This window comes from Coloeus monedula (assembly GCF_965178545.1).
Source record: "Coloeus monedula genome assembly, chromosome: 10".
In the NCBI taxonomy this organism is placed as follows: Eukaryota; Metazoa; Chordata; class Aves; order Passeriformes; family Corvidae; genus Coloeus; species Coloeus monedula.
Window position 1 is genome coordinate 26447649 of NC_138790.1, and position 27321 is coordinate 26474969.

General features: G+C 41.1%; 2 protein-coding genes across 3 annotated transcripts in view; one reads left to right on the forward strand and one right to left on the reverse strand.

The window, feature by feature from the left end:
- RNF13 (ring finger protein 13) overlaps positions 1–19857 on the reverse strand; it is a 30334-nt gene extending 10477 nt beyond the window's left edge. The window contains exons 1-7 of one of the 2 annotated variants that reach the window (XM_082287888.1): positions 19775–19857; positions 14035–14162; positions 11085–11165; positions 5190–5315; positions 2668–2755; positions 801–891; positions 214–319 (exon numbers count right to left, since the gene is read on the reverse strand). In XM_082287888.1, coding sequence (XP_082144014.1) covers positions 214–319; positions 801–891; positions 2668–2755; positions 5190–5315; positions 11085–11165; positions 14035–14148 — 606 coding nt within the window. In that variant the 5' untranslated portion in view covers positions 14149–14162; positions 19775–19857. Of the gene's footprint in view, positions 1–213; positions 320–800; positions 892–2667; positions 2756–5189; positions 5316–11084; positions 11166–14034; positions 14163–19743 lie in introns of both variants that reach the window. The other variant, XM_082287889.1, reaches the window with a different exon arrangement.
- A 1303-nt stretch (positions 19858–21160) lies between these two features.
- COMMD2 (COMM domain containing 2) lies at positions 21161–25010 on the forward strand. Its single transcript, XM_082288454.1, has 5 exons — positions 21161–21259; positions 21346–21423; positions 21890–21972; positions 23211–23384; positions 23877–25010. The coding sequence occupies exons 1-5, from the start codon at positions 21190–21192 to the stop codon at positions 24072–24074; spliced, it is 603 nt and encodes a 200-aa protein (XP_082144580.1). The 5' UTR covers positions 21161–21189; the 3' UTR covers positions 24075–25010.
- Positions 25011–27321: the final 2311 nt, after the last annotated feature.

The window sequence follows — 27321 nt, forward strand, 5'->3', positions numbered from 1 at the left end:
AGAACATCCAAAAAGCTCCTGATATCCCTTTGACAAAATTCTGCACCTGTTTGTTTTATTGAGGAACTAAATGATTACAGGTAAGCATGGTACAGATATGTGCAGTACACACAGCTACACTCTTCCTTTACTGTATACTTTCCTTTAACTTCAGTGTGTGACAGTTCCCTGATGACTTGAAAATAAAAAATACTATTAGAAGAAGAAACTTACCATAAATATGACAATGAGGATAAGACAGATCCCTACTATTATTAGGAAAGGGATTAAGTAGTACTCCAAAGGAAGACTGAACTCTGGGATTAACACAACATGGCCACTGTGGGGAGGAAGAGATAACATTTTCTAAATTAATGAGAATTTAATGAACAAGTTGAAGAACAAATACAATAAAAACACCCAAAAGATTGTCATTAGACACACTACAGGAATCCTACCTGTGCACAACAACATAGAAAATACAGTCCATACCCACACAATATAAAGCCAATTAAATAAAAGGATAAAACTGTTTTTTGAGTTAAAACTATTTACTGACCTCAATCAAATCTAGAGAAACTAGGAAAACCACCTCATGGCTGCTTTGACAGCAAAATGAAAAAAATATAACATGACCATCAAAAGATACAGTGAAATCATTCTTATTTACTAAAGCATGGCAGGTTGCTCTCAGGGACAAGATTTCACCTGGAACACCTATAACCTCTGTCATCATAACTCCCTATTTTAAGGCCACAAATATTCAAAAGAGACAATGATCTAATGCAAGGAGTAACACAGCTGCATGTGAGTTAACCTACCCTTTTTCGTAAGTAAACTCCTCTTTAAGAGAATTAGCTGACGTCTCACCAATAAAGACAGAAGGAATGTCAATCTTCTTTAAAATCTCAACTGTATAAAAAAAAGCAGGAAAATAAAACTATTATTACATGGACAATCCATGGGTACTCAATATATACAACCTGAACATTATGAGGCTATCACAACAGGAAGACATATAGTGACATAGAGACCAATGGACATGCATGTTACAGCTTTACTTCATGTAACTACTATTATTTTTCCTACACAATTTCTAGGGAATTTATTGCAGGTAGAAAAATCAAAATTCCTAATGGAATAGTTAAAGGGAGCATAAATTCAAAATATGTTGACAGAAGAGGATCATAATTTTAACCAGAACACCATTCTTTACTCATATTCAAGCAAATCACACAGTTCCATTGATTTCCAGAATTTCTGGAAACTTACATGATTTTGTGATCTGATTCTGTAAGTTTTAATTAATCTGTCTTCCCTCCTTTTCACCCCAAACATAAATAAACATACTGGAAACAACTGTGGCTAGATAAGGTCAAAAAGAAGAAAGAAGAAAATTAACAAGTCCCACATCTTTATTTCAGTCCCAAGAAACTGGATGAACTGTTGTCTTCTCTGTTTACCAGTGAAGGTAGTAATAAATGAAAACTTATTGAAAGATAAATCCCATATTCTAGAAAACCTTCTCCTCAGCTTCACTTTATACTGATTCTCCCCCTAATGCTTCGCATTTAAGGCTCAAAGTAACCTGAGTTTAGTCCATCTCAAAGCAGTCAGGTTCCCCAAGGCAAAAGCACACATGGCTGAACAGTACCTCACACTATGAGGTCTGTGTTTGCTGTGGACTTGTTCTACATTTTGGTTACTCAGTGAAATCTGAAAGTAAGATTCACATGGGTTAAGAATTCATTAAATCCACTTTCACGTAACTGCCTGAGCTACTCAGCTCCCATTTAGTTTGTCAAAGTTCATTCCTACTTTACCCAATTGGCATTTCCACTGGAAAAAAATTTATTTTCCTCTTATTTTCCTATTCCATATTGAACAAGTTGAAAAACTGGACAAAATAAAGAAATGCCACAAAGAAAGCAGTAACAGCACTAGAAACACAAAGTTCATACCACAGAACAAACCCAACATTCTGACTAGATTTCAAGATGTTCTGAACATATTCACTCCATGAAGGTTAAAACTGGAACAGCTAACACAAGAACCAAATAGTAAATGGTGCATCGGTCTTTAAATACTCTTTTTCCAACTGAAAAACTGCAAGTAAGTGCACATGATATACTAGAATCCATTGTCCACAGAACAGGAAGATGTACCTAACAGTGCAACAACAAACTGGAATGACTATCATGGATGAACTTCATGATCTTAAAAGTTTTTTCCACCCTAAAGGGTTCTATGATTCTAAATACTAAAATGTCATATTATAAAGGGTTCCATGATTCTAAATACTAAAATATCATATTATAAAGTTTTTCCTTCCAAATGTGAGTTTTCCACTTTTCCTATATTTCTACTTAATTAACAACACACCAGCTATTTTCCACATCAGTAATATAAATCTAGCCCAGAACACCTGCACTAAAATTTGAAGGAAAATTAAAAGAAACATTCAGAGAAGGCACAAGTCAATGTATTTGTTCCTATGCAAATATCTCCTGTTACTAAATCTTAAAAGCAGGAGGATTTCTCTGGGTTTTTTGTTTAGTTTGGTTGTGGTTTTTGTTTTTGTGGTGGTGGTTTTGTGGTTGAGGTTTTGAGGGGGTTTTGGTGGTGCTGCTGTTTCCAGTCGGTGAAATGATATTCAAACAGGAGAGAAGAAGTGATACCTGTACTTACTGTCGTTGGATCCCATGCTTATGAGGTCATCAGAATCAACATTGTGAACTATAGCTGCCTTGTATCCAGCTCTCTGGGCATTTAAGACCTGTAAGCCACACAAAATACTTACTGGAAAGAATATTGCTTCCAAATACAGTGACTGTGAAAGTCTGTGCTTTCTGAGATAAGGTACACTTTGACAAAGTGATTAATATGAACATAATTTGCACTTATAAACCAAGTGTCACCTTTCAAAGCAAAATTGTATCATTATTCTTATACTCATGTAGTTATTTTTCTAGAAAGCCATTTTAATATTGTCTGCAGACAGACTATCTATATATATTAAAAATAGAATTTAAAATTTTCTATGGGTAGTTAAAAACATTTGATTGCAATTGAAAATAAAGGCACTAACTTACTTTGGTAATCTAGAAATTACCACTTGATAGTTCATGAAGTCAGATGAGCAGTATCTTTTCTGTGCTTTAGAGATGGGGAATATCTCACCTGAAAGCCTGGGTATAAGAAGCTTTCTCATGGAGAAGTGCAAAATTATAACTACAGGTACAAAATTATTAACATCCTGTGTACCAGTTACATTACTAATATAGACTCACCTTTTCATCAATACAATGAAAACCCAAGGTCCATGTAAATGGCATTTATTGCAGTGACTATTACCAACATAAACTTAGCTAAATTACAACTGCTCATCTTGGATATTGCTTTTACTGCATCCGCCACAGTATAAAAAAAACTCATCGCAAGCTGCAAAAAGCACTTAGAGCACCTTGAGAAACTTTTGGGTTTCATCCCAACAACATTGATTCTCTTCCCATATCGCTAATGACTGTATTTCAAACATCAGAACAATGTTACTGGAAAATGCAGAATAGACACCTTGAGAAATCCCAATATTACAAAAAACCAAAAAAAAAAAAAAAAAAAGTAAATCCATTTAAGATGTTAACATACATGCATGGTTGGGAGTTTGGCCAATATTGCATCACCACAGAAAATATCCATAGTGCATACATAAAGAAATCAAGAAATAACTATGTACCTGCACTTGTCATTTTCAACATAAAACAGAGAGACAACTTTCCATTTTTGTTAAAATATGCATTCTGTCGGTCAAGTAGTTGATGGGTAATCCAGCTCACATCTCAGCACACATGCCACTTTCTGGCAGAAACTTTAAGGGAAAATGCTGTACTATGCATGCAATTATACAATGCAATACTGCAGGAGTATTAACAATATACTAAAGATGTGGATTCGCTGGGCACAGAGTATGCAGATACCCATGCTCACCTTGGAAATGCTGATCCACTTGCTACTTTGCTCTTTGTCTAAGAAGAAATGAGTGGGAACCCCCTTTCCTATCAACATACGGAATATAAAACGTAACCAAAAATTCTTACATACAGAGCTCCTGTGACATAATCCATAGAGGACTGACTATGGAGACCTCTCAACGGCAATGTAGAAGTCTTCCAAATTCAGACCTGTTCCTTTAACCATGTCCCCAGAAGCAATACTGTCCCGTCAGTGTATGGGCAACAATTAGACAAAGAGGACATGGAACAAAAGGCAAGTAGCCATTTGTCCCCCTTTCTTTTCCCACTGAGCCATATGCACATGCGGTGGCAGGATCCCCAGGACAGGCTATGTGCCATTCCCAAGTCTGATGTGAAGGCAGATTACATGCAGTGAACCTGCTTCTGCAGGTGCAATCTACAGTCTACGTAGAATTTATACGTTTCAATTACCACATAACTGAACTTACCACACAGCAGCAAAAGCAAATCCAGCTGAATCTCTTTTTAGTTCACGAAAGTGAACAACAAACTGAAGAGCCCTGCTTTTCTTAAGACATCCTTAGCTGCCCCATTGTATCAGATTAATTTCCAAGAAAACCACAGTCAAACACAAATCATTCTAATTTTGCATTTTTAAAATCATAGAATGTTAAGGGTTGGAAGGGACCTTAAAGATCAAGTGGCTGGAGCATGTCCAGAGAAGGGAATGGAACTGGGGAAGGGTCTGAAGCACAAGGAGTGGCTGAGGGAGCTTGGGGGCTCAGCCTGGAGAAAAGGAGGTTCACAGGTGACATTCTCACTCTCTACAACTCTGACAGGAGGGTACAGCCAGGTGGGAGTAGGGCTCTTGTCCCAGGCAACCATCAGTAATACCAGGGGACACAGTCTTAAGCTGTGCCAGAGGACATGAGGAAGAATTTCTTCACAGAAAGGGTGGTAAAACATTGGAAGGGGCTGCCCAGGGAGGTGGTAGAGTCTCCATCCCTGAAGATGTTTAATGAAAGACTGGACACGGCACTCAGTGCTCTGGTGTAGTTGACATAATGGTGTTTAGTCACAGGTAGGTTATTGGCTGGACTTGGTGAGCTCTGCTTTATCTGTCTGGAGACAATAAAATTCTCCCTCCCCTTCATATCAGTATCTATTCCACTGTTAGTGACAGATATTTTTCTGAAGCACCTCTGAAACAGAGGGTGAGGGGAAATCAAATCTTACCTTGACATCAAAGTTGCACTCCAGCCTTCGGATTAACACAATAAAAGCACCAGAGGAGTTGTCTCTCAGAGGAGGTGGCGCTATAGGCTCACATGCATTCTCTGGTTTGGAATTTATTAGAAATCCCTAGAAAACAGGAGCAGAAACAGAAGCTTCATTTTTCTTTAACAAAAGGGGGTTGATAGGCAAGTATATGGAAAGAAAACTGCACATTTTTATACAATAGCTAAAGAAATTCTTATTATCAGCTCAGCCCTATACCATAGCAAGATTTCTGTTACTTCCCTGATTATGTATTTTGATTCATCAGAATCTTTATGTCTGTAAAGAACTAGAAAGTTTGAAAGAAAATACAGTTTTTCTAATCCCATCATACTCAGACTTTGCAGTGTAACGCAAGGTACAATAAGATGGCATATACTACATTAATATAGTGTAACTATTATTCTAAGACATATGGAGACTAATCAAGAAATCAGAAGTACAATGGCCTAAGAAGCACCAACACAAACTCAGAACTCACCAATTAACAACAGAACACAAGCAAAGTTCCATGTATGACCCCAGCACCGACCCAGCATACAAAATAGTTGGTTTGCTGTGATAAGCAAAGATCACTCAATAAGCTACAGCTGAAAGCTTCACAGAAGTAGGAAATTCTGGCAATATCGACTTTGAAGCAATCTTTCAGTTGTTTTTAGGTGGCTGAGCTCTCCACCACTGAAAATGTCGAAGTAGAAACTCTCATAACCTCACACTTTACATCTGCTGAAAACTTTTACAGCTGCTCTCACAGGAAGCACACTCACCTGAATATGGGATGTGCCGGCATGAGTTCCACTCCCCAATGCTGCGACTTCAAGGCTGACTACTCCCTTCAGCCCTCCTCCCCAGTGCCAGAACTACTCCATACTGCCACACACAACAGTGCCAGTAGCACACGGGGCACATTGTACAGCACTGCCTGTCCAAACTCTGAAGGGAGTGGGCCGGCCCTTTTCCCCTTGGTAGAATGGGCTTGCTTCCTTGGTCAGCTCTCTAGATCACCTGAGAAGGAGCTTCTTGATTAGCTAGCTTAATGTTAGTTAATTAACTATTAGGTTGCTATTAACTAGTCTCCCCTTTGTTAAATCTCTTCACAACATATTGTGATACCAAACTACAGAAAAATCCAGACTGGACACCCAGAGAAGTTTTGCCTACCCTTCACATGAAATACCTCTCTTCAGAAAATCACCTTCCTGGGTCTTGTGCATGGTAAGGTCACAGTGTGACAGAGGCTTTCTAACACTAATGCAGCAGAACAGCATTTGACAGAGGAATATTCCTACCAGACTTGCAAATTATCATATAGCTAAAGAGAGGTAAATTGCAAAAAAAAAAAAAAAAAAAAAAAAAAAAAATAAGTAGTGTGTTTCATGCAAATAAAGATCATGAGAACTTGCACTGCTGTGGGCTGAAGAAATTACTGCTACATGTCTAGATATATCCTAAGCTTCCAGTTTTCACCGACAGCTTTAGATAGAGATGTCATCAGCTGTTTAGAAATATATATAATAAATACATAATTGCATATCAATGTACAAGTCAACTGTCAGTTTAAATATATAGAATATGTGTAAGTTTTTATATACAGTTTATATACACAAACATAATACACATACACAAATATGTATGATAGTCTATATATACACAGTGTGTATTTATATGAACCATCAGTTTAAACGTACTTTTAATTCTTTATATATAATCTTATACTTTAAAAATGTTATTCATAAAGTTTAATTAAAACATAGAGAAGAAATTTTGTTTTGAGGAATTTAGTTTTGCAATAATATCATTTTTGGCAGAGAGGCTGCACCAGCAATCTTGTTCTTTGCCAAGTTCATGGTGACAGGCACAACACTACAAAGTCTGTAACAATCTAAAGCAATAACCACTGAAAATTTTAAACTGAGTTGCTGACAGCTAAATGTAGGTTGCTAAGGTTCCCCAATTCATACAGCACACACTGCTAGACTCACTGCACATGGCTCCATGCAAAGTCTTCTCTCGACTTTAACTAGACTGGCCCTTGGGGAACCAACTGCATTCTACGGAGAGGTTTTACACGAATCACACAACACCGTGTCACAGATCAAGAAATGCATCTACAGAAGCCAAAGGCTGGCTATGATTGGACCATCTTGTCCTTAATGCTACCATACATTCTTAACTGTCTATAATCGAGGAACTATTTAACTGAGGAGCACTTACATTTATGCTTTGGTACCAGTTACCACAGAATCTGACAGATTGTGTTTTACAACTTGCATACTAATAAATCTTCATCACAAGCATTGAAAGAGTATACCATTTGCATCCTATTGTAACAAATATCATAGCAATTTTTAAAAGTAATTAAAACCTTAATGCAAAGAAAAAGTTTTAGTATAATATTCAGGTCTAAAACTCCATCACTTCTACACATGTGATGACATCTACCTTAATTAAGACACAGAGCTCTCTAACAGTTAAAAAGGTCAGAATCAAAGCTCCTTACATCTATTTTTGGTGTATTAAATTGGCTCACTACTTGGGTAAATCACTTAATCACCCCAATTCTCCATATAGTCAGTAAACAACTACACAGCTTTAACACACCTTCTCCCCGTGATAACATCCACTGGACATGGAAACGAAGCCTTCTTGAGGGGAACTGCAGAGAAATTCCTGAGTTACAGGAATTCTCACAGTACTTCACTACCCTTTGGGATTAAAAGGGCAACATGAAAATAAAGAGTGATCCACCCTTTTACCTTAACACCAGCTTCTTTTTTTTGCATAGTGGTTACTCTCAACACTGCAACATTAATAATGCTGCAGAGGCAGTTTTGGGGCCATACGGCTACAGACAGACGTAACACAAAAGCAACTCCCTGCCCTCACGGGCTATTAATGGTCTCCATAGGGGTGTATATACAAACTCCCCTTCTCCAGAATTTGCAAGGTGGTCTGCCTAAATTTTTGTATAAGAATTCTAAGCTGTAAAAGCATATACGTCTCAGTCATAAACCCTCATACAATGTTCAAAGGGACAGCAAGACAAATAAATCACAGCCACATGACTGATTCCATGTAGCCACTTCCACAGCAAAAAAAAGTAAGGAAGCCTGAACTTCCCACAAGCCCTAAACTGCCTGGATGGCCAGACACAACCACCTTTCTCGCAGACAAGTGTTTCAATTGCCGGAGTGGAAGAGAAAATACATTTTATCCAAAATGAACAAACTTACTAACACTGACTGTACAAATGTGACTCTAAAGGAAACAAATGGTTCCTGTCACTGCAGAGCACCTCAGGTCAGGCAGCCAGAAAGAAGGAGCATGCCCGTTGGTGCTGAACTCGGCACAGCACACCAAAAAGCATCAGCTGCATAATCTCAGCAACAAACAGCCTCAGAGAATGTGAAGACTACAACTGAACTGGATATTCATCTGGCTTTTAAGTACTTTTCTAAGCAACAGGACTACGACACCAGTTCACAGTGTTAACATCACCATATGTAGTTTATTTTTAAACAATTTAGTTTCTACCTCCTCTATCTTACATTACAGAGATTAAAGGAATAAAAGCCTTCACACCAGTTACTACTGCCACCAGTATGTCTGGACAGCTACTACCTTAGCAGAACCCAGAAAGAGCAGAATGTGCCTTATCATCACTGTCTAAGGAAGATACATTTATTTAACCTCTCACAGTTCCTTCCCATTTTCCTCCTTTCAACTTAATCTCTCTCCTGTTAATTTCACTCAGTCCACCTACACATCTTCCTGTGTCCAAAGTGAAGGTACTGACCACACTACAGACACGAAAAGTAATTATCCTGCTGCACAAAACATTCTCGCTGCTGCATTTCAGAAGACATTGGGTCTTCAGAATTTCTAATCCAGCGCAAAATAATGATACAGCCTAACCTGTATTCCCATGGCCATATCCATCTTGGACAGTTTTTGCACATTAATCATTTTGCATGAAGTCAATATAGTTTTTCCCTTTCCAGTTCCATTAACATCTGCAAACCTTTACATCTTACTTCTGTCTTCTCTAATCCTAGGTGCATTTTACAATTTCATATAGTATAAATACTTACATGTTTTTCCATGTCAATGAAAATGGGATTAAGAAAACTTAAAAAAATTTTTTTTGCTAATTCAATAGATGAGCACTAGGTGAGCACTTTCTAAATGCCTTCTCTTGACAGTATTATGATTGCTTCTCAAGTCACAGCCCAGCATCCCTAGCCCAACACGATGCTATTTCAAGAAGACACTCTAACAGGAAAGTAACAAAAACATATATGTGTTATCTGCATTTTCCCCACTTATTGATACAGAGTAAAATAGAAGAGCACTAGTGCAACCCATCCTTGAAGGGGCACTGGAAGAATGGCCGGACCTTCTCACCTGCTACAGGGTATGGACTGCAATTGAAATGAAACCATGTAAGGAGAGGGTGCAGGACCAATCACAACCCCTGCCCCTGGCCCCAGTGCTGGGCACAACGCACAGGCACCATGGCAGAGCTGCAGCCCCTGACCGTCTCTATTCAGCAGCTTGAGAAATGCAACAAGAGGAGCGAACTGACAACACTTGTAACTTCCCAAAAAACAGAGCTACAATTGCTTTACACAGCACAAAATGTGGGCCACACGTAAGGAAATAATCTCTCTTGCCTTGCCACCCTTCACAACATGAAAGGGCTTGCCAACATATGACTGTATGGAGACAATGAATCTTCCAAATACATTTTTCAAAAAATTGTATCAGAACAAAATTAAGTCTGGCATCTGCTGATTCCAGTGCAAGGTAACTGACACCATGTATCAGTATTGCCATCAAAACAGAAACAACAGCCGTCTACCAAAGTTACCTTAGATTTCCATTATTTACCTATTTTTAATTAATTCGTTAAAAATTTTCAACAAATTCTCCTTAAGTAGACAAAGACTACCAAAATCCTCTTCTTAGGAAAAGAATCTGCCTATTCACAGGCAACATCTGTTTGCACATTTGTTTTGTTTGAGCAGTTGATTAATAATTTCTGTCCTTATTTTTCCTCGAACTACATTCCTTTAATTTTTATCTTTTCTAGCTTATGGAGGAAACGTTCAGCAGATACAGTTCTCTCTACATATATTCAACATTCAAATTCAATCTAGCACTTCCCAATCAAATCTGTCATTATCCCGAACCCTTTGTGCCCCACACTGGGTGCCAAAAAGGATTGTGGGGGTTTTACCCTATCCAGTCCTCAAGCCCCGTGCAGCTGCTCACTCACTCCCCCACCAGCAGGATCAGGGAGAGAATGGGAAGGGTAGAAGCTAAAGAACTTGTGGGTTGAGATAAAGACAGTTTAATAGGAAAAGCAAAAGCCACACACACAAGCAAAGGAAAACAAAGAATTCATTCACTGCTTCCCACAGGCAGGCAGGTGTTCAGCCACCTCCAGGAGAGCAGGGCCCCATCACACACAACAGTGACTTGGGAAGACAAACACCATACTCAAAAGTCCCCCTCCTTTCTTCTTCTCCCCACTTTATATACTGAGCATGATGTCATACGGTCTGGAATATCCCTTTAATCCTTTTGGGTCCTCTGTCCTGGCTGTGTCTTCTCCCAGACTCCCATGCACTCCCAACTTCCTCACCAGTGTGGCAGTAGGAGGAACAGAAAAGACCTTGGCTCTGTATAAGCACTGCTCAGCAATAACAAAATCATCTCTATATTATCACCTGTGTTCAGCACAAACCCAAAACACAGCTCCATACCAGACACTGAGAAGAAAATAAACTCTAGCCCAGCTTATACCAGCACAAGATATATATAGATAGATAGATAGATAGATATGTTTACCTTCAAGCCTTCTGCTGGCAGTCTGTAGCCAAATCTAGCAGGTAGATCATCAAAAGTCTGGGTTCCATTTTCAAGGTTATACTAAGAGAAAAAGTTTTTTTAAAAAATTAGGTTTCCAGCAAGACAGAAATAGTTAACAAGTATAAACAAAACCAAACAACACTGTGTATTTTTTTAGATGAAAATATTTATCAGACATAGGACATCCTGTGACCACGTCAATGAAATCACAAAATTGTTTATTCCACCTATTTCTACTCACATGGTAACATCATTCTTTTCTTATCTAGCTGTCAAAACAAGAAAGTAAGTAACAGATATTTTGTTGAATTATTTATATGGTAAATTTTTCTTTCTACTGCCTAAAATTCAAATACCATCATATCAGCAGAACAGAAACTACTAACAAACCAAGCGAGCAAAAATCTGAAGAGCTGGGACATTTGGATGTGGAGTTTTCATTGGATGGTGGTGGTGGGTGTTTTGCCCTGAATTCACTGGTGTACAGGGAAGAACAGCTTTTAAGAGGTGCTTCACTGTAGACAAAGAATAGCCTCCCTATGCCATCCCTTCCCAATTCCCTGCTATACATTCAGATTAGTAGCTGAAAAGTATCTCTTCGGTTTTGTTTTATAATAACTATGAGCTTTCATTTTAAAACAGAAAAATACTGTAAAAGACCTTAAATCTGTGGAAGCTTTGTTCCCCCTTTCTTTGTTCATCTTCTCTGGCTGTATAACATGCCTGACCAATGCAGAATTCACACAGAAAAAAGTGCTAAGCGTATGTATGGTATATTTTTTCATTAAAAAAAAGTGTTTCCTGCAAAAGTTGTGAACTCTACAGTTAACTGACTTGAACGTGCATCAGCTGTTTAACTAAACAGTTTAGCGAGTCAGAAGTGTTTGTCTATTCATCATATCATCCAGCTGTCACACACAACAGCCACGTAAGGATCGTGTTTGCTCCAGAGGGATGTTTCCTACAAGCCAGGCTTAGACAAGGGAGCTCAAATTATAGTTCAGAGAAAAACAGTGCCATGATTTATCTGAAGTCTTCCAAAGGAGCAACATTTTGAAGGAGCTTTCTTCCCACAAACTTTGAGGGGAAAGAGGTAGGAATGGAGCCAAATTTCAAGGAAGCTTCTTTGTTCTGTGTAACCAATGTGCTCCGCACAACCTCTCCTCTTGACCTTCCACCACAGAGAGCACCAGTGCAACACCTTCTTCCATCCACCTTCTTCAAAATGTCCTGAGCTCGTGCTACTGTCAGTTTTCCCTTGAATCACTTGGCAAGCCCCCGCTTAAGCCAGGAGTTCATCACAAACCTATTTCTTTTTACCCCTTTTCTACAAAATAACCAATCCTGTCTCACATGCACATAACAGCACTTTACACAGACATGACCCTTTGAGGCTGCAACTATACGAGAACACAGAAGCATAAAACTGCTCCCAAATTAAAAGGGAAAAGAACTTCTTTCCTTGGCAAACCCAAAACTCTGGACAGAGTTTTGCTAACAAATGGGTAATCATTAAACTGTGAAATCTCTCAAGACTGTAAGTGATCTATACACCAGCAATTCCATGTGACACAGTGCAAACATTCCCTCTTCTGAGCATCTCTTAAGCATTCCACTGGCTTCTTTGTATAGAAGTTTAGTGTCTAGTTCATCTCTTCATTTCTGCCTTCAAGATATTCTCACAATAAATCTGCAACTTCCAAATATCCAAGAAGAAAAGACACTTTGTTTTTACATGGAATTATTTTAGAATACTACACGCAAAAGCTTAGAAAAAAAAAATCCAACTAAACTTCCAAAATGCCCTATTTTTCTTTTTTGATGTTGGGATGGGTTGTTTCTTTTGCTTTAAATAACTTTTCTAAGAGAGGAAGAAGCAAGAACAAAAGTTAAGCTTTTATGAAAAGAGGAAGCACAGGCTTGGTGACAGAGAAAAGGGAGGAAAGGGAAATTGTGTTTACCATAGGAAGACAGTTTAAAATTTCACAATAAAATGGTGGTGTCAGTGCCATAATAAAGCAATTATCTATTTGCATTGTTTCTTTATATTGTTTCTACAAGAAGCATTTATACAATAGTAACAACCTGAGAATCCAAATAACACACTTTAGTTTTCATCAACCCCACTTTACCGCAAACTTTTAAGTATTTTTATTTTAATATTTGTCTCCTAGAGTTTGTCACTCTGTTCTCCAAAACTGATATGACATTAACAACTCTTCTCCATTTCACTGGAACAAGCAGCCTACAGTAATTAGGTTTAATTATTTCAGTAGCTTAAGCTCTATCCTACAAAGACATTTATAACTTTCTCCTTAAAATGCCACAATATATTGAATTGGTAATAAACAGCACAGCAACAGCTTTTACCACTGATCTGTGTTCATTATACTGTTTATTAACCTGATCATTTCAAATTCTACACACCCAAAAATTACTTTCCTTAATGACAGCAGGTATCTTCAGCTACTTAAAAATTACATCTAGGTGTAATATACACAAAAACTCTTACTGACAAGGCCTCCAGCACACACAAATAAATTACACTAGCCATAGAAGATCATTTATTTATTTTCAGTAACCCTAGAAAATAGCACCCATCACCAAAACTTAAACTGCTGTCTAAACCAAAGCATGGAATTCTTTTAACAGGGTTATAACAGTCTACAGGACATCTGGTCAGAGTGGACCTTTGTAAATGACTAGGGGAATTAGGTGCTTTCACTGTCACGGTACCTGACAAACCATCTGTAAACCCATTTGAAAAGGTACAACTTATTGTTTATTGAAGTAAACTGTTAAGGCAATTCCATTCCAAGCAACCTGATACAGCATTTATTCTATTAACTGATTCATTAATAGAATAGTTGAAGAGATGATTCAATTTTATAGAGATTTCATCCATTTAGAAAAATATTATTATACTTACTGCTAAAATATCTGCCTCCACAGGTAAAAGATTCAGGAAGGCAAATAACTGCACAGTCACAATAGTGTATATCTGAGTGGCAGACAACATCAGCATTCCTATTGACAACAGCATATTTTATTCAATACCTGCAAAAAAAGAATCAGAGTCAAAGCACACAGCAAATACTTTCCTGTGTCATTTTACGGGACTCTTGATCACTTAAAACTTTTCTGCTAAAGAAGTGTGCAAAATGTTATTCAATGTATACCTTGAGAAACAAATAATCTTAGTTATTATGATTACTTTAGAAGTTCCTTTTGCTAGAAGCATGTAACCTCCATGGGAGGGACTGCATGCATAAACTACAAAAATTTTAAGAGCAAGACTTCAAAAGGCTTTAGGCACCACAAACCAATGCAAGGGGTACAAAGGGATGAACATTTTACATTATATTAATCATCCTTAGACACTACATTTTAAACTTCCCTTCTTTTAGCATAAATCCAAATCAGCAAAATTCCTGATGTACCTGGAATAATTCCACTAAAAGTATGTATTCCAAATATACACTTGCAAAAGCAATGTGATACCAAGTGGTAAGAAAGACCAGTTCTATCAACCTCAGAGAAACTCAGAGACGCTCCAATGTGACACATGCCTTGGGCAGCAGCTCTGATCTCCTGGAAAGCATGTGCATTTTTGAGAACTATAAAAACAAGTGACACAACTATTATGTAAAATTTGCTTAGGTGCACTTCCCAAGCTCATGACTTTAAAAGGAAGTAAATTCTGCTTTGCTAATAAATGTACAACAAAACCAGGAGCAAACCCCAACAGCTTGTGTCGGAAAATGGAGGAGGCTTGTTTCCTAACAGATTAGATTGTGCTTTTAGATTGCTCACTTATCATTCGTCAGTTTAAAAAAAAAAAAAAAAAAGCGGGAAGAGGGGTTAGAGAAGAAAACCAAACATTTTAATACTTTTCCTTTGCCAAAGATTTTTTTAAAATGTATTAAATAAACAAAGGACCTGAATGCCTTCCTTGTATGAGCAATGACATTGCACTCTTACTTAAGTCATTGGGAGTAACAAAATACCCTCAAAACAAAATCCCAAGAAACAAACAAAACAAAAGGACACCAAACATTTGCATGAACAGAACTTTGAACTCCCCCTCAAATTCAGTATGTGCATTAGCTACAATGGTTAATAGATTTCATTCCATTAGGCTTAGGGTCATACTTGTGTTTGAAACCACAGAATTTGTCCCATCAAATACAACACAAATATTATAAAGACAGAATGTTTGAATTCTAAACATTTCTATTCTTTCTCGCACAGAAAAATCTAACACAACATAATACACCCCAGTACTGCTGTTTAGAGACTTGGTGCTCTCTGAAATGAATTACAGATTACTTTCCACTCGTCTCTTCCAAACAATTATTCTTCTGGCTTCAATGAGAGTCCTGATCTAGATCACAAACATGATTCATGGTGAAATGTAATTTCTGTGACTGATTAAGTCTGTGAAAGACCAATTTCCTCCACACTTACTATAGGACCTGCAAAACCTGTGCTCTCACAATTCATGAACAACATGGTGCAAATTTGCAACATCCACTCAGTATCATGTTTAATGTAGTAAGAAATGGTGTTTCTGCAAACTTTTAATCTCAAATGTTCAATACCATGTGTCCATAGGCATTTCATCCAATGTGGAGCTTTCAGTTCATAACACAAACACAAGGTAATTTCATAGTCTGCACTCAGAGGTAAAAATTCCACTAGCAAAATTGTAAAGTCAAGCATCCAAAACCAGTTGCAGCAACAGGTGAGAAGGTGAGATTTAGCTTCCATTTGTGCTGTCGAGAAATGCAATCTGAACTGGAGGAATGGTTAGCTGACAAAGGGATAGAGACTTTCAGAGAGGAAAGACTTGGGAGGTGGGAAAGAATCCTGGCAAGATGCTCAAATTTCTCCTCCATTTCCCATGAGCTATATGTAGAGGCTTCTATCCTATTGGATGCTCCCAAAATACAGGATGGATTACTTCCATGCCTCTCTTCCCCTAAAAAAATTAAACTAGCATTTGTTCTCTCTTACATCTTTACTGACTTTACCCTTTCACTTTCTTTTCCCCAGATGTTATATTCTATCATCTTTATTTCATTAAAGCAGAATTCCCACCAATGCAGCTTCACCAAAGTGCCAGTTTAAGATATTCTGGATCATTTATTAACAGCCTTTCCATCTACAGCACTCTAGAGACAACAATTACTGTTCATCTCTCTATCATGCTCCTACAATCTGCCCATCCTACCGAGTTCAGCTGGACAGATTAAGCAACACAAGCTCAAAGGGAAAAAAACTTGGTGGGATTCTGTGCTGTGATCCACCTGGATGGACAACAGCCTTTGTCTGCTGGACACAGTCTTAAAAGAGAATGACAGAGAACTCTTTCACATAGAAAGTTTATTCTATTTAAAGTTTATTATTTAACAGAACTTCTAATGGAGGTAATGCATTTTAGTGCTTGAACTACTACTTTTTTGGTTTTCTTTGACAAGGACTACCTAAACAACAAAAACTCCTTAGGACAATTTTCCATTTCTATTCCATGGTCTATTGCAGCCTCCCCCAACTAGCCTCTTGCTTACTGCTTCGGCACAGAGTAAGAGAGGTGCATGTACCCTAACCATTATTAATTCCTAGAAATACCCTGCCATCAAGAACAACCCCATGAGAATGGTGGCAGTCACTGTGAGTGCCCAGCAGCCAGGAAGAACCTCCAGCTGAGCGCTCGCTTCTAAAAGCCACAACCCAGCAGCACAGAGCAGGGCCTCTGCACCCAGGTGTCACTACTGACCATCCCTGTCTGTACTGCTGCTATGGGCACAATGCAGTCTGGAGACGCACAACAACCAGCTGTCCACAGAGGAACTTCAGATTTCTCTCCTGCTGAGCTACAACATGACTGTGGACAAGCAACCTCTTTAAGAACACAGAAAGCACGAAGTATCTTATTCCCTTTATAAAAGCTCACACCTAAACATGATCAAGCTAGAAGACCCAACATTCAGAATTTAAATATACACAATCAAGTACACCTCATACTCACGGGTACAAAACAAGCACCAATGAAGTGTTACATTCAGCAGGAAATCTAACCCCTTTCACTACTGAATGTAAGAGAATTGTATGGTCCACAGATGGATGACTAAGTCCCTCTAGAGATTCTTCCAATCTCAAAGTAAGATAATACTGGAAATTACACAAAATAGTTGCAACACAAAACAACAGAAATGGATCCATTTCTGATTTCAAGATAGATGTAAGAATTAAAATAATTAACAGACAAGTTTTAAAAGTGGACAGTATGCGCTTAATAATATAATTATCCAAACTCCTCTAACTTCTTTTACTAGAGTAATTAAAAGTACTTCACAAACAACTCAATTAGGTCATCCAAAACGTTTGATGAAGCAATTTTTTGTCAAAAACCTCCAAATCGTGGCTTCTTATATAAATAGTTCCATGTGAACTTGTTTTCATTTGACTGTAGATATTTCTTCTGAAAACAGTCTGTTGACTTAACTGGGAAATCATAGCCAACACTACTACTTTCTTCTTCAGAATCAAGAAACACCTAAGAATTCCGGTCCTGACCTATCCTTCATGGGTTTTCCAAGCAAAAAGCATTGTCGCATGATGTGAAGTTCTCAACATTAAAGCAAACACCAGAGAGAAAGATTTGATTTAAGCTAACATGAAGATAATTGGAATTCATTATTACTATTTGGAGAAAACAGCTGATACTTTCACAAACAGTTGTCATGATTCTAACTTGGTCAGAATCAGACATATAATGCTTTGTGAAATTTTCAACTGGTTCACAGAAATGAAGTTCCACTCACGGGAAAGAAATAGTAGTGAGTTACAAAATTAATGAATTTTTATTACTAAATTAACATTTATCACCTTCTCTCATCAGCCTGCCCTAAAAAAGAGGACATCGGTGAAACTGGAAGGATAAAAGAACCATTGTTTCAAAAATACAGCCATTTTTACTATGACAGAAGCAACAATACACTTGAAGCTATCACAGCACTTTAACCAATAAAGCAAATTCAGCACAGAGAACAGCACTAAGAGAGCATTAAGCAAGGTTAGAAAATACCAGAATTAAAGTGGTGCTTGCAAACAACATGCATATACAGTGTAGTCTTCGCGGTCAAAGCTACATACACACAAATTCTTCTATGCTCAGGATCTGCTGCCTCAAATGCAAGCCAAAAAGCCTCACAATTCCTGAAATTCCATGGCTCTTTGGAAAGCATGCCCCCTCTCAGCTGAGGGAGGCAGCTCAAAGCACACAGAAATGCAGATGTGTGGAAAAGGACTATACTGTAAATCACATAAAATAAGTTAAACCTGACTGCAGTAACCTTCTGCACTTTAGACGTGATTTGCCAGCGTGTAAAGACAAAGTTGTCCTTAACTTTGAGCATTTCTTCCCACTCTCCATGCTCAAACTCACAAACCAAACTGAGCCTGAGGTGCTGCACCCCTCTGTCACAGGACTGAACAGGACAGAAATGAGGAGGAGAAAATGTGGAGGGTGCTGGACCAGCATAGTTATGAGCAGTAAGACACCCCTGAAGTAAACACACTAAGCACGTTTAAGATAGAGGTCACAAAGATGTTACACAGCTTGAGACATAGACAAGAACTTTCACAGCTTTTGGCAAATATTCACAGATCAGGCTTCACAAACCACACATAAAAATGAATTTTTCAGACATTTATATCTCAATCAACTTAAAATGTGTTTCAGAGCAGAATACAACACAAAGCAATTCCATGTTCATGTTTCAGCTCTCTCAGTAAAACAGCTTTTCCCTCCCACTTCTGGAAAAAAACCGACAACTTGTACATCTGTATGAAACAAGCTTAAACTCTATTATTTAAAAGCCAAATAATATTATAATCCTGACAGCAATCACAAAAAGCCATATGAACATACAGAAACTTTGTGACAAATTCCAAATATTTTGGTAGATTGGGCTGCACCTTCCAAAATTTCATAAGCAGAAGAGGAACAAAAACTAGATAGCTAATAACAGTAAGTCTCACTCGCATTCTCTAATCCCCCCCATATCTGAATTCTTCCATTTTGATGCCATCATATCATTACTGACACAAATCTCCACCTCAGACCTATCACAAAACTGGACAGTGACGCACGCGAAGATCAGCATTCACACCTGTTAAGATGCAGGAACAATTCCTCTCCCTTAATTTTACCGTTTTTACTAAGAACTGGGCTTTCAGCCAGTCAGACTCCACACTACTCGTTATCCTGCAAACCTAACCAGCACCTCGGAGCACAGCCAGTCTCAAGAAACATATACCCGGCAAGACGAAACGCGCGAGCAGGGGTCGAGCTTCCACCGGGCCAGGAGCGACGCTCGGGGAACTCTCCAGAGGCCTCCGCTCCGCTTTGCTCATCTCCCTCCCGCGGTCCCGGGCAGTGCCGGGACCGTGGCCGCTCCAGCTGGGCTCGGACCTGGCTGGGCCTAAGCCGCCCACGGAACCGGGCCCCGCCTCACCACTCCAAGGGTGGAGGCGAATAAGCGCTGCGCAATGGAGCACCAGGCCCGTAAGTGTTCAGCCGCCGCACAGCCTAAGCGCCCAGGGTGCCTAGCGGCCGCGCCCCAGTACTCACCTGCTGCCCGGGGGACCCACCCCGCGCTCACCTGCGGCCCGCAGCCCCGCGGTCCCTGGGCGGCCTAGGCCGACGCCATGGCGCCTTCCGTGCGATCGGCGCCCGCGCCGGAAGTCCCGCCCGCCGCCGCGCCGCCACGGGCGGCGGCCCGGGACAACCCATTGGCCACAAGGGCTGTCGCTCAACTGCGGCGGGGCGGGCCTAACTCCGCTGGGGGGCGTGGCTCCGCGTTGGCTCCCGCCCTGCCGCCAGGGGGCGCGCGGGGCCAGGGCGGAGCCCTCAGGCAGCCCCGGCGGGAGCAGCTGGAGCGCAGCTCGTGCGAGGCCGCCTCCTCCGTCAGCACGCAGCAGCACGGGCGTGGGGATGTGTATGTGGAGTTCCTATGGCTGGAGGATGTCTTGTCTTAAGTCCTAAAGCCAAACTCTCGGCCGAGAGAGGAGAAGACAACTAACCTGAGTGTAAGGACTCCCACGGGCTTCACAGGAACTTGTGCCTATTTCCCAGCCATAACATTACAAATATTTCCATGTAGATATATCTATGACAATTTTTAAGTTTGTAAATTTTAAAAACTTACGCTGGAACACACAGCATTTCACCTAGGAGTCTTATTGAAACTGCATCTGCATGTATGATTCTGCAATTTGTATTCAGAGTTTGAAGCTAAAACTTGACAACGTTTTAATACTCCATATAAAGAGAAGCTTGCTTCAGTCACTGGGATAGCCTGTGTCTGTGACTGCCAGTCTTGGAGAAAACTGCAGCATTGTCTGAGCAAAAGCTAGTGCTTCCAGGTGTTAACAAAATGCAGTGATGTTTTTTTTCCACTCACATTTTCCAAACATTCTGTTCTAAAAAAACCTTCAAAAGTTGTTCAGCCTTTGTGTTTAACAAAATGAACTGTCTCTTAAAGGTAAAACAGTTATGAGAAGTTGTTATACATAACTTTAATAACTTAGGGGGGTGTTGGTTGGTTGGTTGTTGTTGGCTTTATTTAACAAGGGACACGCATTTTGCTGTGGTTTCAGCACACCGGAGCAGCAGCGTCAGCGTCTGGATTACACAGCCAGATCTCCGCGTTACGGGGGCTGTACATGGAAGTGGGCTTGAACTGCTGCTTGAAGGTGGAATAACAGAATAATCAGGAAGGAAAGGAAACACAAAATCTGTTACCTCGCTTCAGCACAGCTCTGTAAGACAGAAGAATGGTTTCGCTGCAGCAACACGCACTTGGGGAGAGCCGTCACTCGGTCTGTCCCCGGTGCAACCCTCGCTCGCTCTCCCACGCTTCCCGGGCAAGTCACAGCCTCGCTGCCCCAGGACGCTCCCGACTGCCGGAGCTGCCGCGCCCCCAGGGCGGCCGCAGCCGCGTCCCCGCAGGCTCCGGCCCCGCGCAGGCGCCTGCGGGGCGCCGCCCCTTCCGGCGGTGGTGGCCGAGCTGCGGCGATGCTGCTGGTGCTGTCGGCGGAGCACCGGGCGCACCTGGGCTGTTTGCCGCGGGCCGGCGGCGGAGGAGGTCGGGGCCGCGAGGGCTCCGCGGGCGGGAGGGAACCGAGCCGGGCCGGGGCTGCAGCAGGGTCTCTTCTCTCTCTATCTTTACAGCCATCGGCGAGCTGGGGCGCCTGGCACTGGAGCAGCTGCGGCGAGGAGCGGCACCGCGGGCCTGCGAGACCGCCGCCAGTGAGAGCGGGGCCGTAGGGAGCGGGGTGACCGGGCCGGGCCGTAGTGATTTCGCGGCAGGAGGGCGGGAATGCGGTGGGCTCTGCGCCGGCCACGAAGGACCCCCGAGTCCCCGGTGCACGGCGGTGCGGGGCCGAGGGAACGGGCCGGCGGCATGGAGCTCCAGCATCGCGGGGGTCGGTGCTTCGTGCCTGCTGCGGGGAGGGCTACAGAGATCTCTTTTCCGACCCAAAGCCTTCTCTGTACCATGCCATAAGACACTGGTTTGTGTTTTTCTTAGGTTTTTGCTTTTGATGGTTTGGTTTGAGAAGGTTTCTGACATGCTGTACATTATTATTTGAAGGGTGTGAAACTCTCTTTTTCTTTCCTAAACATATTTTGCACGTTAAGCATTGGATAAATTTGCAGCTTTGAGTCTCATTGCTGTGGCAGTTAGCAAGTAAAGCACTTTGTGCTTTCTTTAAAGGAAAGCTCAACATTGGCGTTGACACCATTCAGCACGGGGTAGAAGGACTAGTGTATCTTCTTACTGAGAGTTCCAAGCTTATGGCAAGTATACCTTTCTGTAAGGGCGGGAATACACTCAAGAGATGTCTTCTGAATACTTAGACCTCTAAAAATACTGATAAATGGGGAAAACATAGCTCAAAATTTTAATGACATGTATTGTTTTAATTTCAGAAAAAGATATCTCATGCTGTTGTATTATTGAAACATTGCATTCTGCATATATAACTCTGGAATTTGTATTCAGTATCTGAAGTGAAAACTTGACAAATAGTGTAATTTACTACATATGGAGAAACTCACTTCAGGATTAAGCTCTAAATAATAAAACTCAGGCGAAGAGTTTGTTGTTCAGCTACTGTACAGGATGTGGGCTAGACTAGCCCCCTGGTCAGCATTCCTTGTCTTTGTCCAATGTGGGTGTGAGAGCTTTTTCAGCTCTTGGCATCAAAAGTTTGAGTGGGTATAAGCAAATACTAAAAGATTAGTAGTTGGACAATTACTGTTTCCATTGGAAAGACTTGTAACTATTGATATAGTAGAATATTTGAGCAATGACTACATGGAGAAGGGATACAGAGACAAGGAATGCCAGATTAAACTCATGCTTCCAAGAGGAGGTGGGGAGGGGATGGAAATGGTGCAGAGCCTTTACTTGAAACAAGGACTCTTGACTGACGGGTTATAGTGCACTGTGGTAGAATGTGGTTGGTTACAGACTGTGTTTGTGGGGTGGTGCAGTGGAGAGGTAAGATGGCATTTTCTGTGGAGTCAGTAACAGCTTCCCCAATGCTGTGTCAGGCTGCTGCAGTCAGCGCAAAGGCCGTGACCTGTGAAGCTTCTCCTGCCCTTGGGACAGGAGCGTGAACATTGTGCCTTGTGCTGCTCACATGCAGATGGCTGCTGGGTGTTTGTAGTCTGGTTATCAGTGGCACAGTAGCACCCTGACAAGTGGATTCATGCAGCATGTCCTGCCTTGTGACGCAGCTGAGGTGCTCCCTCATGCCGTGTTTTGGCCTTTGATGTGAAGGCTTACATGTGAGGGGGTCGAATGTTCTTCTTTAAAAAAACTTCCTGAATCTCATGCAAATCTGCAGTAATACATCAACATCTTTAAAACCTGGATATTTGTTTTGTCCAAGGTGTAGAATTGTACTTGGACATTCCTGCAGGAAAATAACTGCACCATAGCATATGTGATGTTTAGTTACAGTTTTACCTGGTTTTCAAGAAACAATGATTATATAGTTCCATATTAAGGCCTAAATTGTTATTTCTAGATTTCTGAGGTTGATTTCCAAGATTCCATTCATGTTTTGGGATTCTCAGATGAATTGAACAAATCCTTGCTCCAGCTATACCTTGACAACAGGAAAGAGATCAGGAGCATTCTTGGAGAGCTGGCGCCAAGGCTTCCTAGCTACCACAGTCTGGAGTGGAGACTGGATGTGCAGGTGACTTCCCTGATGTTTTTAGTATTCCATATTTTACTTCACTTTTTTTTAACATAATAAAAACCTGCTAAACAATGTAAAAATAATTGAGGCAGCAGTACTTCATGTATTTAAAACTGATATGACTTTGTTAGCGCCCCACAGCCAGTTGTGAGATAAACAGGATAAGCAATGATGCAAAGTACTTGTTGCCCGATGAAAATTGAGTTCATAGCTCTATTGGTGTTTTTAACATATTAACATATACTAAACATATTTGGTCTTGATTATCACCTAATTTTCAGAAACATTATGAAAGCATTGATTAAAGTGGGTTAGTATTCCTTAATTTTACAACACAATAGTAGCTTGTGTGTATCTTTAATGTGTATGGAAAGGGTTTCTGAACAGTCCTTCAGGCAGGTTCTACAAACCTGATGAGAACTGTTAAGTACAAACATTGATAACCATCAATCATTTCCCTGTTCCCATCCCACTGAACCCCTCCTGCAGCTTGCAAGCAGAAGTCTGAGACAACAGATCAAGCCTGCTGTGACTATGAAGCTACATCTTAACCAAAATGAAGATCAAACTGCCCAGGTGTTGCAAACTGACCCTGCTACCCTTCTCCACCTTATCCAGCAACTGGAGCAGGCGTTGGGGGAGATGAAGATGAACCACTGCAGAAGAATAGTGCGCAACATGAAATAAACTTGATTCCTCTCTGCTCTCTTACTAAGCAGTTTGTGAAACAACTCAGAACACTGCTCATAAATACATTTTCAGGAAAAACAAACATCTGGATCAGATGAACTGCTTTCCTGTGCCAGGATCTTGAGCCAGTATTTACCGGCCGAATGTCTTCGGCTGCCAACTTTGCACATCTGCCTGAGACAAGATGGGTAATTGGATTTGCTTTACTTGCAAATTTAGGCCTTCAGTATGCTATGCTGAGAATTTCTGTAGCTCTAAACTAGTATAGTTCTGCTTAAGTTTTCCTACATCAGGTAGAACTCTCATTATTACATGGAGCTGTACATTGATTGTTACATTTACCAAGTAATTTTTTCCCTTTTTGCTTCTGCTTTGAAATTTTTTTTAACCCCTGTACTGCACAGGAACGTTTCGGAACGTTTCTCCCACCTAGATTTAGGTGTGTGTGAGAGTCCACGTGGGACTGCTTCTGAGGATTCAGTCAGGGTGAGGGCTCATGTTACACTGCTGCTCTACCCTGCTCTGGTGTAGCTGAGCTGTCACTCCCATTAGCAGAGCCTGCTGTGACCCCATGAGGCAGCTGATGCTTTCTGCAGGCCACTGGGCTGGCAAACTGGTTATACATGAAGGTGATCTGAAAATCTGCAAAAGCAAAGTAATGGGTGAAGAGGCAGGTTAAGAATAGCATTAACTTCTGCTGACTGGTCTTTGTGCTGTGATGCCACAGTTTGTGTTCCCCTGTTTGAGTAGTCGTAACGGCACGACCAGCTATTGCAACAGAAATTATGCTTTTCCATTGTTAAAAAAATGTCTAATAAAGATTATGTCAAAAGCTACTTTTCAGTTGTATCCTAATGCAGTATTTTGCAGCTTTTGTGAGTATAACTAGTTTTACTAATCAATGTTTTTGTGTCACTACTGAGGGTGCACCATAGCATACAGATTCTACAATAACTGTATTTACTGTCTTTCATGGCAATACCATAAACTTCTTTATTTACTGTGTTTTTACATTCACAAATGCATTCTTTTCTTTCTGTTTTGAATTTTTGTACCTGTGAGAGGTATTATTTCAAATCAAGTGTTTTAAGAAAAGTCAGTTCTCTAGAACATGGACTTGCCTATTCTCCAATTGCTGTGTGCAGCATGGTGATGGTGTAAACAAACTGAAGTTCCTCTCATATGTGAATCAGTAAAGTGTTTTACCGTTGTTGTGGTTTGACACTGGCCAAATACCAGGCACCCACGAAGTTGCTCGCTCACCCTCCCCGGCCACAGCTGGGCAGAGGAGAGAAAAATTTAATGAAGGCTTCATGAGTGGAGATAAGGACTGGGAGAAAACACTCCAAGGGCAAAACAGGCTCAACTTAGAAGTACAAAGTGAAATTATTACTAACAAAATAAGAGGAGGATAATGAGAAGTAGAATAAACCCTTAAAAACCCCTTTTCTTCCCCCAGCCCCTCCCTCCTTCCCACTGACGGTGCAAAGAGACAGGGCGGGGGGGGGGGGTTTGGTCAGTTGTCACCCGAGGTTTTCTTCCACTGCTCAGGGAGAGGAGTCCTTCCCCTGTGAGGCCATGGGGTCCCTTCCACGGGAGACAGTTCTCCGCGAACTTCTTCAACGTGATTCCAATCTCACAAGCAGCAGTCCTCCCAAAACTGCTGCATTGTGAGTCCCTCTTATGGGCACACAGTCCTCCCAAAACTGCTGCAATGTGGGTCACTCTTCACGGGGTGCAGTCCTGCAAGGCCAGGCTGCTCCAGCCTGAGAGCAGGGCCGTCTCTCTCCACTGGGTCTCCCACTGGATCACAGCCTCCTCCAGGCATCCACCCGCTCCAGCACGGGCACCTCCCCCACGGGCTGCGGGTGGATCTCTGCATCCCCCGTGAATCCCCAGGGCTGCAGGGGCACAGCTGCTCCACCATGGCCTCACCATGGCCTGCAGAGGAATCTCGGCTCTGGCTCCTGGAGCACCTCCTCCCCCTCCTTCTCCACTGCCCTTGGCGTCTCCATGTTGTTTCCCTCACATATTCTCACCTCCTCCTCTGGCTAGAAAAATCTGAACCACTCTTTGTTTTGACGTTCTTCTTAAATCTGTTATCACAGAGGCATTACAATTACCTCTAACTGGCCAGCCTTGGCCAGTGCCATGTCCATCTTCAGAGCCATCAGATTGGCTCTGCTGGACATGGTGGAAGCTTCTAGCAGCTTCGCACAGAAGCCACCTCTGTGGCTTCCCACTACCAAAAACCAGAGTGTGCAAAACCAACACAACCATCTATACATGGTGACCTTTTTCACAGAAACATCTTCATATATAGTACGTGGTAATAAAATGTGACCAAATGTTACTACTTGGGATTTTGTTTTCAGATGAAACACAAGAAGAGCCAATACATCTCTCATTCTCAATACAATCTCTCATTCCATCTCTGCTCACTACAGCCAGAGTCTGGAACTCAGGGCAGCAAAACAGGAGTTCTAGATACAAATCCTAGAAACTTTTTGTGTCATCTCACTACTGCCTGATGAATCTGAACATATTTACCATTTTTCTCTTAAATGTTTTAAAAAATCCAACTGCTATAGACCTGATTGGCATCATGGTAAGTGCTGGCAGTCTACACATGGATCATATCCTGAAGCATGTGCTAACAGAAGGGGGAGGGTTTTCCTTGGGGATTCTGAGTAAAATGGTCAGTTGAAAGCAGATGTTGAGAATACAGAATGTCACTAGAGAGCCTGCATGTTCTTTTGTGCAGTGTGTTGCAATATTGTAGAAGGAAAAGCTGTAACAATGGTTTCGTTTCCTTTTACAAAAAATTACCTCAATTGAGGATCATCAAAGGTAAACCTTGAACCTGGGTGAACCTGAGAGAAGCTCAAACTCTGGCAGTGATCCACAAACAAACTCAAGGAGAGAGGGAAGGAGAAAAATCCTTTACACCGAGCATCTTACTTTTAAATTGTACCTTTCAGGTTGTTCTGGGGGGAAGTACCAAGCCTGGAAAAGCAGCTGCTCGGCAGCAGGGTTTAGACTTAATTATTGGAAAGGCAGATTTGCCTTTAGGTGAGGTTGGAACTGGTCTACATCTCTTCAAGTTCTTGCTTCTCTGTCTTCACAGCATCCAGGGTAGCTGCTGAGGGCTTAGCACTTAAACCATGCTGGTGAGTGTGACTACATGGCAAGCAGCACTGGCGGCCGGTGCCTCTGTAAGGCAGGTGAGGCTGGGGAGTGAAAA